The 11914-nt window shown below is 40.5% G+C and overlaps 1 protein-coding gene across 1 annotated transcript; it reads right to left on the minus strand.

The window, feature by feature from the left end:
* Positions 1 to 37: 37 nt before the first annotated feature.
* hsd3b1 (hydroxy-delta-5-steroid dehydrogenase, 3 beta- and steroid delta-isomerase 1) lies at positions 38 to 10303 on the minus strand. The gene is made up of 3 exons (XM_014986551.2): positions 9207 to 10303; positions 5037 to 5201; positions 38 to 1975 (listed from the first exon to the last, which is right to left on the minus strand). The coding sequence occupies exons 1-3, from the start codon at positions 9355 to 9357 to the stop codon at positions 1167 to 1169; spliced, it is 1125 nt and encodes a 374-aa protein (XP_014842037.1). The 5' UTR covers positions 9358 to 10303; the 3' UTR covers positions 38 to 1166.
* Between the last annotated feature and the right edge of the window lie 1611 nt (positions 10304 to 11914).

Consider the following 11914-nt stretch of genomic DNA (forward strand, 5'->3'; position numbering starts at 1 on the left):
CTTTCTTGAAAGAAAAGAAAAAAAAACAGACTGAGACTTTTTGTTTTGTTTTTTTAAAGGAATTTTATATGTATATATACATATATAGGAATCAACACAAATACAAACTATAATCTTAAAGTTATTTCTGACTTTCTCCTTTAAACATACAGTCAATAATCAACCAATCACAACTCATAAAACACTCTAAAAGCTTATTATTTGAATTCATCTTTCTGTTTGTATTTCACTCATGATTGAAATGGTTAATTTTATTGATTAATAATAATTATACCTTCATGGTGCGTTGTGTTAGTTTTTGGATACTTGGATCACTGTTTCCCTGTAAATATTTTCCAGTATTAGTGTTTACACATTTGAATTATCTCAATATGGCAAAAAAAATAAAAGACATTTATTCCACTGTGGCATCAATGAATAAATCCATCAAAGACCGACTTTGACCAGAATGATGAGGAAAACAGAAAATGCACCATGAGAAAAACTAATTTTCCCCGTTACTTTTATTAGAATGACAGCTGGAATAAAACTCTGTTTTAAGCGCATGATTCTTCATAGATGTCCATCACCCAACTTAAACAGCACTATGTATCTATTGATACACATACACAGCGAAAGACGGCGTGTGACGTCCTTCTTGTTGCAGAAAGATAATTTACCCTGAAAATTTCACATTTTAATTTGGTTATTTTTATGCAGCAGAGCCAGGGCGTGTTAGGAAATAAATACTTCTAATAATTGGTGATGAATCTCCTCCCAACTATTACTGTAAATTAGATTTAACTGAGGCTAACATTATTTAACAACAAAAAATACATTAATTGCTTTTTCACAATGATTGGCACAATCTAATGGCTAAACCAAATGGAACTGATTTATTTTAGAGAAAGAACTAAAGAGAGAAACTGAAAAAAAGAGCAAAGAGAAGAAAAGAAATCAGCAAGTCTCCTTCACAATCTATTTTAAAGCTTTTGGTTTCCTCTTAGCAAGGGGTGCCAATAACGGTGAAGGACCTTGCGCGAGTTAATTTGAGCGACTGCGTGTTTAAAATAAGCCAGATGTAATTAATTTACTTCTGAGCAGCTCCTTCACACTGCGGCTTCAGCCACTGCATGGAGTTTTGTGTTATTCTGGAACGTGTTTCCCAGTTTTAAGACTGTAATTTATTAACTGGACATGATTTTTTCCCTCTCCGCTGGCAGCTGCGAGGCGAGCCATTCGGTGGTGCGTCTGCGCGCTTCATCCCAGCTGTAGCGGGGGACGTAGCCCAGGTCCTGCTTGGCTTTCTCGTAGGAGAAGGTAAACGAAGTGTTCAACAAGGTGAGGAGGTGCCGGTTCATCGGCGGCACGATGCGGACAAACGGTCGCAGGATGGTGCAGAGCGCCTCCAGGAGAAAACACAGGATGTAGAAGAGGCGGAGCGGCAGCACGAGTTTGTCCTGAATGCTGAAGCCGAGGGGAGACATCAAAACGTGGTTGAAGTCCGAGTAACTCATAGGCGGGGTGTCGTCGGAGAGGTAGTAAAACCTCCCTCCGACCGCGTTTCTTTTTTGTGGATCTTTGAGGCTGCGGGCTGCCTGGAGGTGAGCGAAGGCCACATTGCCCACGTAGACCGGGTTCACGTGGGCCTCCGGCACGGACATGCGGAAGAGAACGTTCTTGTTTCGTATGCCGTCGCCCATGTGGCCCAGCAGGAAGCGGCAGCCGTCCCCGTAGATGTAGGTGGGCCTGAGGGCGCAGGTGGAGAGGCGGCCTCCGTTTTGGAGCGTCTCGCCGTCGGCCTGAAGGGTTCTGTCCTCCGCCTCCTTTTTGGTCTTGCTGTAGTTGAACTTCAGGGTGGTGTCGTAAACCGTGTCCTCGGTGCCGTTGATGATCGGCTCTCCTTGGGGGTTTGGGCCCATCACTTCCACCGTGCTGGTGTAGATGAAAGAGACCACGTTCTCTTGGATGCACGCCTCCAAAAGCAGCTGAGTTCCTGCGACGCAGAAGACCACAAGTTAAGCTGTTAACTGTGTCACCGACTAATTAGTTTCATCTGAGAGAACAGGCTCTCCCCTTTCTTCATCTGCCAATTTTCTTGTTGCTGTTAAGGGAAAATACATGGTGACTTATACAAACTCCTGTTTTTTTTAAGTCAAAGAAAATCAATGGATTATAAGGCAAATATAGCTTAATCTTAAATGTTCAGATTGTGATTTAATCCAAACAAGCTAGCCTGTTAAAAACCAGATCCTTGTTCTGCGCTTCGTTCAGAGGGTCTGGACTCTCGGTTGTTGAGGAACGATTGCTTTCTGGAGGCGTGGGCTGTGTTGAAGTTTTTATCCTGCGCCGTAAACAACCGTCCTCCACTGGGAAAAGAGAAGAGTCAAGCCGAATGAGTTGGCTGTTAATGCTACATCAATATTTGGAGGCGTGGCCAACACGGACTGACCGCTTCGTTCACTTCCTCTGCTGCCATTGCAAAAACTACAGGCAAACTACCATTCTAACAGCGCAGAAAATTGGTCATTGTTTACGCCTTCTTCTGCTCTGTGAATTGGCAAAATTCACACAGCAGGAGAAGCTGGAGAAATACAAGTCACTGGGAGAAATCGGCTGGTTATATAAACCAATCTGCCACAATATCAAAATATAATTTCCCCCTACTAATTAATGATTTACCTGTGGTTATTTACATCTTTCTGTTTCTGTACTACCAGCTACATATCCAGGCTTCATTTCTGCCAGACCGGTAGAGTTGAGTCTGATAATAAAAGTCATTGACTGGTCAGAAAAGGAGCGGAGGATGTGAACGAAGATGTTCAGTCCATGTTGGCTTCCAAATATTTAATTAACATTAACAGCCGTCTCGTTCGGATTGGCGCTTCTCTCTTCGCAGTGGAGGACAGTTGTTAACAGCGCAGGCAACTTTCGGTAAACATTAGAGCGTCGAACTTGTGTGTCACATTCTTCACGGACAAATGTTAGTGATTGGGTAACATTAAAACTTTGAACAGAGTCCAGGCCTCAGACCCTCTGAACGAAGCGTAGAACAAGGGGCTGGCTTTTACCAAGCCGGGTCTCTGGCGAACCACAGTCAGAACCATTATCCACAGAGGGAGAGGAATGCATGAAACCATGGCAAATCCTCCCAGAAGTGACCGGCCTACCTAATTATTTCAAGAGAATCATCCAGGGTGTCACGAGAGAACCAAGAAAAACACCTTACATAGTGCAGGCTTAAAAAAAAGATTGAGGAAAAATGGCATGCGGTGCAGCATTAACAACGCTTCACTTTTTCCACATTATAGCCGTATTCCAAATTGTGTTAAATTAATCTCTTTCATCAAATATCTACACACATATAGCCCATTAATTCTTTAAAAAAGGTTTTTCAAATTAATTAAAAATAGAAAAGTAATAAATCACATTTACATAACTATTCTCAGGCTTTGTCTGGAACCTCAAATTTGAGCTGTTAACACCGATTGTCTTTGAGATGTTCCTTCAGCTTAAATGGCGTCCGTCTGTGGTCAGTTCAGTTGATTGGACTTGATTTGGAAAGGCACACAAAGGCTTATATAAGGTCCTGCATAAAGTCAAAGTCAGCAGACCTTTTAGACAGGATTGTCTCAAAACACACATGTGGAGAAGGATCCAGAAACATTTCTGCTGCCTTGAAGTTCCCAGTGAGCTCAGCGGCCTCCATCATTGGTCAATGGAAGAAGCTTGGAACCATCAGGACTCTTCCTAGAGCTAGATGGCTAAACTGAGCCATTGGTTGGAAAGGGCTTTAGTCAGGGAAGTGAACAAAACCTGATGGGTTCTCTCTGTCAGAGCTCCAGCATTTGTCTGTGGAGAGAGTAGAACCTCCCAGAAGGACAACCATCTCTGCTACTATCCACCAATCAGGTCTGCTTGGTAGCGCGGTCAAACGAAAGCCACTCCTTACTAGAAGGAACATGGCCGCCTGTCTGGAGTTCACCAAAAGAGACCTGGACACTCAGATCAAGAGAAACAAGATTCTCTGGTCTGATGAGACAAAGATTCAACACTTTGGTGTGAATGCCAGGCGTCATGTTTGGAGGAAAATCGGTTTGGCTTATCACCAGACCAATACTCTCCCTGAGGTGAAGCGTGGTGGTGGCAGGACAAAGACCCAAAGTACCGAACCGCTCTGTGGACGTCCAGGGGTGGCCAAGCCAGAGTCCAGACTTGAATCTAATTGAACATCTCTAAAAAGATCTGAAAATGGCCGTGAACAGACGTCTCTCATCCAATGGAGAATGAGTAGAACAGCCAAGAAGAATGAGCAATAGCGACCAAAGATGGGTGAACTGAGCCGGTGGCATCGTCGACTTGAGGCTGTAATTGCTGCCAAAGGTGGATCAACAAAGTATTAAACCAAGAATATCGGCATAAACATGATTTCTTGGTTTTTTTATTTTAATAGATTTGCAAAGCACTCAAAAAATATTTCCACATTATCATGACGATACAGTATTTGTGTGTAAAATTTTGAGAAAAGAGATTGGAATGTGTGGAAAAAGTGAACCGTTGCGAATTCTTTTCGGATCCACTGTATGAATACGAGTTTCAAGGCCAAAACTCCCCCGTCCCCAAAAACACAAAGATCCATCTCAAAGTTGGCCAACAAATATCTTGATGATCCCCAAGACTTTGGGGAAAACTTTCAGTGGACTGGCAAGACAAAGTGGAACATTTTGGGAGGAAAACAATGAAGCATTTCAGTAAAGGAAAAGTTTTATAGAAAGTCATTGGACTGCTTTGCATTTTCAGTAATCGGATGTCAGTGACACCAAAGGGTGGTACATCTTCATGTTACATCTAGGGGATAATAAGTCATGAAATCAACATTTTAAAACTGCTATTTGTATTTAATCAGGTCGTCTTAGATTAAATTTTAAATTAGTGTATAGTGATTTGAATCAAAAACAGAAGAAATCTGTTTGGGGTCAACGCTTTCTCTCCTGGTAGAGAGATTATTTCTGACTTATAAAGTCAGCTGTCACTCGGTTTGGAATAAAACGTTTTACCTTTGACGTTGACTCCGTACACCTCACTGTACTCCATTGACTCGGTAACGTCGATGAGGGAAGCGATGTGGAAGACGGTCGATGCGCCACGCAAGGCTTTTCTCAGGAAATCCCCGTCTCTGATGTCCCCCTCGAAGACGCTCAGTGTTGTCTCGCCTCTGCAGTCTGAAAGAGAATCATACAGGTTGACATTTTCCACAAGTATGAGATGGAATTGGACTTCTTAGTCAAACATAAAAACAAAATACGACTTGAAAATCCTTCAAAGCAAATGTCTAATTTAATTGATTCCATTAGGTTTTTCTTACGCTATCAGTTTAATAATTTAAAATTAGGTACTTTAAGAGAAAATCCAAATGTAAATTTATTAACACCTTAAGGTGAAGTTGCACAAGGCAACTACCAGATGCCACATGACTAGAAACCTTTCCATCATATGAAGGAACATAGGTTGCTCAAATCCCAAGAGACAATAAAAAGAGTATTGATTTAATAAATTTTTGTTTCAGTCAACACATTTATGATTGTGGCTGATATTTTCTGTGTGCTCTGAAATGAACAGACGCATCAATATGATTTTAATATCGGTATTGGTCGAGGTATTGAAAAATTCTAGATCCGTTATCGGGGACAATGTGCCCGATCCATAAGGGCAGATCTACTCAGTCTAACTCTATGCTTTGTGCTCTGAGTGACATCATGTTTTATTTATTATACATTATATTCAGAATTCCTAATTGCACTTTCTGAATGATTTGAAAGGTTTGTTGCAGATTTTTTTTTAAATGTTTGACCAAAATACTCAACCTGGTATTTTTGCCAGCTCCAGTTAATTTACTAGTTATTTTACTGATTGCACCGACTGAACAAATTAAAGCTGTTTTCACATGTTTGAGCTGGTGAAGCTACTGGTGTGTTTCAGTGTGCTGTACTGGTGCAGAGTTATCAAATAAACTTGTAATTCAGTACATTTATGTCTGTGTTTTAAAAAAAGAAACATTTCACGTCAATTCAACGCTTTTTTTCTGTATCAGATCGGTATCGGCCTCAAATATCGGTATCAGAAAAAGGCGGATCGGTGCATCTCTAATTTTTAACTGATGAATTTGAACCTTTGGCCTAGAAGAACGAAAGACATTCAGGGAAAAAATTTTGCTTTTTTTTTTTTTTAAATGTGATGCAGAATCTTCCAGTTGGGAACTCTAAACATGAATTGTCTGTGTTATTCAGTGTAAGCTGCGTTTAAAAGTCATAAAGTGAACGGATGCAGCAGTAATGGTGAAGGTAACGTTGATACAGCGTCATTCTGAAGGTTCTCTTTGGTTTATCTGAACATAGTTCACCTTATTTATGTTCAACTGCCTCGCAAAAGTCTTCTTATGTCTTAAATGTTCCCCTAAATAAAAATTGTGAAAATTCTGACCTATTTATATTGAGAGAATGTAGCTTTGTTGTCATCCTGCTAGATCCAGATGTAAATGTCCACCGTCTTTGATTCCACAGGTGGTCAGCCCCGACCTCTTTGAAAGTCAAAGCCATGTAACGCCGTGCGGAATCTTCCCAGAACGACTGCTCGTGATTTGCCAACAGATTGCAAACCGATCCCCCATTTGGGGAAGGGAGGGACTTTTTGCCTCTATACGCTGTGATTTCTGTAAATAAAGGAGAGATTTTGCAGAACACTCTGGTGTGTGTGGTTTCTCCCACTGTGCAGAGAGAGTTCATGAAACAGTCAGTGACTGCAAGGCAGCTTAATTGGGATTAGCAATCTGGTTTTGGGAACCAGTGTTTATAGTCAGGCAATCAGTGTGCGGTTGAAATGATCTGGTCTAGCTCTTTTGTTCTTAAAGAGACGGTTTTTAGTGTTTTTCAAGCACAGTTTTTAACACAGTCAAGTAGCTACGTTAGCTTCACTTGCCATAAAAATGCTACATATATCAAATATGTCTTAAGAGAAATTTGACTTTGATACTTAATGAAATTGGGCCTCTGTCGCTTTAAGAAACTCCTGCTCTTTCTGAAACTCCACCTTTAGGAAGTCACCACAGCATGGCTCCTCTATTAACCCTTTAACATCGATTTTATCAGCGTTTCTCTAAGAAGCGGCTCGCACAATGAGCTCAGCTGGTGTGCAGCTCCAGCAGGTGTTTGCTAATTGCTGCTGGTTAGTCTGAAGGAGATGAGTGGGGGAGTCACAGGGGAGGACTGCTCTGTAATCCGGCTTAGAAAACGCAGCTCAGAGGAGGAGCTACGTCCACCTAGGTGTATTTTACAGCTGAATGGTTGCCACAAGAGATTAAAGGATTTCTCAAACATGCATGAAAGAATCAACACTCCAGATATGTTTTTGATGAAGGAACATTATTACATGATGTATAGCTAAAAAAAAGGAAATTTTACATAATACTGCCCCTGTAATATAGCAGAAAGTATTAAAGATGTCGGAAAGCATGCAAGAAAGAAATAGAACTTTTGGTCAAAATGCAAGACTACAACCTCATCCACATTGTGAAACATAGTGGTAGAAGCATTATACTGTGGGAATTACTTTCCTTGGCAAGAACAGGCAAGCTGGAAACAGTTTGCTAGGAGAAGAAAGGAGCTAAATCAGATCACGGCATATTCATATTTGACTTCTGCAGATGGATGTTACTTCTACTTTTTTAGATATTTATAAAAATTAACTCTGTTATTTCCCTTCTACATCACCATCATGTGCTACTTTGACCCTTGAAGAACATCCTGAAGTTTGTGGATGAACTTTGAGCAAAAACAAAAAAACAAAAAACAAACTGAAGAGGTATGAATATTTTTGCCAGGTGATGTTTACAGTTAGTAAATGTGAACTTCACAACACAGACATAATCGGCCCTAAAAATTCGGAGAAAACTTTTTAAAAGTAATTACTCTGGTGCTTTTTAACCAATCTGAGCATTTATTTGCATTTTAAATCTACTTTTAAGGTACGGCTAACTCAGGACTAAACCTACCGGACTGAACGTGGAGGAGGGAGACGTACCTGCTCGATATGTTGAGTTGAGTATAAATCCTTTTTATGTAACCGTTGGTTTTATCTCTGAGAAATACAGCAAAGTTTGTCCACTTGGTGGTTCATAAATCTGGGCCTCCTCTTGCTGGAATGTGCTTCGGTTTATAAATCAATGCATGTTTTCAATTAATGAAATACCTGCACTTGTGTTTTTGTTTTTTCACACCAGACAGATGTAAAAGACCGGCTTTCCTAACCAAATTCAGAATTTAATGGAGCACAGATAACCGAGGCTGCTTTGAAAAAACAAACAAATCAAAAATGTTATCAGACGCTGCCAAAAGTGTGCGTGCGGCTCAAAGGGGCTCCAAACATATGATTCGTGACTCGGTTTTAAACGAGCGCAGAGACAATGACCCGGATGGTACCGACTCTCTTTGGATTCTTGGATACAGCAGCTGTGGGTGCCAAAAAAGAAAAAGGGAAGAAGAAGAAGAAAAGAACCCCTTTCATGCTTAATTTATCAGCTCTGCCGCACTGTTTGGTCGAACCTGTAACTGTAGTCTTTTACAGGGGATTTATGATGTGATCCTGAAAATCCTGCTAGGATTATGTCTGATGTTAATCCAGAAAACTGTCTGAAAGCCTCAAGTTTGCAAGCATTCAATCCTTTGCTTCCTGCATATGTGAGCTGTCCCCACTTTCTATAAATCCACATTACTGATACAGCGCCGTGGGAAACAAAGCCCATCAAATCTGGTTCTCTTTTGGAGTCCTTGCTCTTTCCGAGAGCTGTGAAGTCGCCTCTTAGCGCTTTTACTGCACGCTGGGAGTTTGTTGTTGTTTTCGGCTTTTACGGCTCAACTGATTTTCTGATATTTTATTTTGATTCGAACCCCCACCTGGACTCAAACCGACTTTATCCTCCATCACTGCATTCTATTTTTTACCCTCTCGGATCCACTTGACTTCATTTACGCTCAAATGTACCTCATTTGAATTAATCATCTGTCTAATTAAGCAAACATTTTCAATCGCAACATCTCGCTGGGTTTAATTGCAAACACTTGACTGAACTGCGCCGTGATCCCGCAGATACCTTTTTGCATTACTCTGTATATGATGGAAGAAAAAAAAGAGAAATTTAAAAAAAGAAAAGTTTTTTTTTTGTTTCTTTTTACCCTCCAGACTCTCCAAAACCTGCGTCTGCACATCTCTGTCCAGCAGCCGGATCTCGGACGCTTTCTCCTCTTCCAGCAGCAGCCGGACGAGCCTCTTCCCCAGGAATCCACAGGCTCCCGTCACCACGCAAACATCACCTCTCAGAGACATCGTTGGAAACTCTCAGGAAAACGATAATGATGATTTAAAAAAAAAAAAAAGAAGAAGAAGAAGAAGAAAAAAAAGAGGCAATATTCTCTCTTTCTCCCGTCTCTACTTTCTGAGGACCCTCCTCGAAACGAGACGCTGGAATTGGACCGCGGAGGAGTGTAAATCTTTTAGGGCTTCTTGGGGTTTTCTTTCTCTTTTTTTTTTGTTGGTGTTCTGTCAGTGAGAGAACAGCAGCACCTTCTGCTGTCTCAGGCTCGGTGCTCCACTTTTTGTAAGAAAAGTTACTAGAAAAAAAAAAAAAAGTATTATTTGCTCCAAAGCAGTGTGGGAAAAAAGGGGATGGGCTCTGCTACTTCAGGGGTAGAATGTGATGTTTTCTGGTGCTGAGCAAAACAAGGCCTGGAGGAAACTGTGGAAAAGGTAAATGGGCCAACAGCATATAGGAGTGTGTGTACAACACACACACACACACACACCTGCTCTGCGTAGCATCTTGAGCTGTGAAATAAGGCGGCGATAAAAAAGTGAAAGTGTTTTGAATAAACATCCTGAATAAAGTCAATTAATATGTTATTTATACTTCTTTATACTCCAAAAATTTTACTGACGTTTTCAATTCACTAAAGTAGAAGAACTGAAATAACAAAATAAACTACTGGATACCGATTTTTTTTCATCTTCTATTTCTGCTTTTTTTTTTCAGGCTCAATTTTTAAAATTCTGCTAATATCTTGTCTTGTGTGACAATGATGATCATTTACCAGTCTTTTCTATTCTCAACACGTGTATACATGTATTTACACACATAAAGCTGTACGTGTAAACACATACATTCTTCTTTATTAACAGTACAGTGGATCTCAATGTATTCCTACTTTAATATTCGCAATTCACCAATTCCTGTTTTTTTGTTTTGTAGAGCTTAATTCTGATCTATTTGCTGAAAAGTTTCCTGTCTTCCCCCTAAAATATTTGAAATAAAATGCAGCTAGTGAAATATCAGTGGCACAATGCTACTCAGCTCGCTTTTAGCTGCCATTCACATGGGTTAGCTTCTGCTAATGTGCTAGGCCTGCTGCTACTGTCTGTATTAACGCAAATTAACTTGTAATTGATGTCTTAACTATTAAAATAGGCAGCTATAAGTGTGATACAGGGGTTGTAAAGTATTCAGAGTTTTTACCTAATTGAAGGCGGCTTTGGAAGAGGAAGAAACGCAGCGAATATCAGGAATCGACCCCCACCGGTAGGTCGCCCGCTTTGCCTCCTATAGCCGTAAGAGTGCGTGTTGGTGTTATGTTAGCTAGTCATCTTTTAGCTAACATTACCTGCATCCAACAGCTTTACTCAACTCAGTCGGTTGGTTTGGGGGGAAAACTGTCCAAAGTTCTTTGCGTTTTGCTGGTTTGCTGCCGTGATTCTAACACACAGGTGTAGCTCTGCCCAGCAGCAGCAGGTCTCCGTCGCTGCGGCACAGGTGTAAACCCAGCGCGAGCGTCTTAGCGCTCATGCTGCATTTAAAGGCGGCTCGGAAAAACTGATTACGACGTGTTAACAACGATTAAACAGTTTTAACTGCTGAAAAAAGGGACAGAAGGCACAGATATGGGACGTGCGAAAGCCCCTACTGTATCAAATCAATATAGGAATAACAGAGAGTTGGCCACTTTAAGGTAAAAACAACAAACAGCTCCCAGTCCAGTTTCTTTCACTAACTGTGACATGCTGAGTTTTTTTTTTTTTTTGTAAAGATAGGACTTTTTAAGCTAGACGTGCTTTTGTTCTTCTCTTATTAACGTTTAGGTTTCAGTCTCTGGAAATGTTCTTTTTTGCTACATAAAATGTATTAAATGTAACTCCTGTGTGTATTTTTAGAGGGGCAGTATTATGTAAAAAAAAAAAAAAAAAAAAAAAAAAAAAAAATATATATATATATATATATATATATATATATATATATATATATATATATTAGCTTTACTTCATGTTTTGCTATTCCCTTCATCAAAAACATAATATCTGGAGTGTTGCTTTGATTCTTCCATGCATTTTTTGACAAATCCTTTAATCTCCATGGCAACCATTTAGCTGTGCAAAACGCTTGGTTAGACCTAGCTCTGGCTCCGAGGACGAAGGTCCTCCTTGGAGCTGCAATTTCCGAGCTTCCAAGTTACATAGCAATGCTCTCACACAACTCCTCCACTCAGCTCCTTCAGACTAGCCAGCAGAAATTAGCTAACACCTGCTGGAACTGTCTCCTGAGCTCATTATATGAGCTACTTCTCAGTGCAACACTGGTAAAAACGTTGTTGAAGAGTTAATAGAGGAGCCATGTTGTGATGACTTCCTGAAGGCGGAGTTTCAGACAGAGGAGGAGCTTTTTTTTGCTCCTCCTCTTTAGCTTTAAGAGCTAAATTTCTTTTAAGTCATATTTGATATATACATATATAGCATTTTTATAACACCTGAAGGTAACATAGTTCCTTAATTGTGCTATGAAAATGCCACTATGTGCCTGGAAAACCTAATACTGTCCCTTTAAGCTTCTTTTCTTAGC

This window comes from Poecilia mexicana, unplaced genomic scaffold (genome assembly GCF_051168715.1).
Source record: "Poecilia mexicana isolate PSO_F unplaced genomic scaffold, ASM5116871v1 scaffold_2, whole genome shotgun sequence".
In the NCBI taxonomy this organism is placed as follows: Eukaryota; Metazoa; Chordata; class Actinopteri; order Cyprinodontiformes; family Poeciliidae; genus Poecilia; species Poecilia mexicana.

Coding starts and splice junctions, on each gene's coding strand:
- hsd3b1 (XM_014986551.2), bottom strand. CDS start 9,357: ATGTCTCTGAGAGGTGATGTTTGCGTGGTGACGGGAGCCTGTGGATTC. Junction 5,202..9,206: donor GGTTTTGGAGAGTCTGGAGG/GTAAAAAGAAAC, acceptor ATTCTCTTTCAG/ACTGCAGAGGCGAGACAACA. Junction 1,976..5,036: donor GTACGGAGTCAACGTCAAAG/GTAAAACGTTTT, acceptor TCTGCGTCGCAG/GAACTCAGCTGCTTTTGGAG.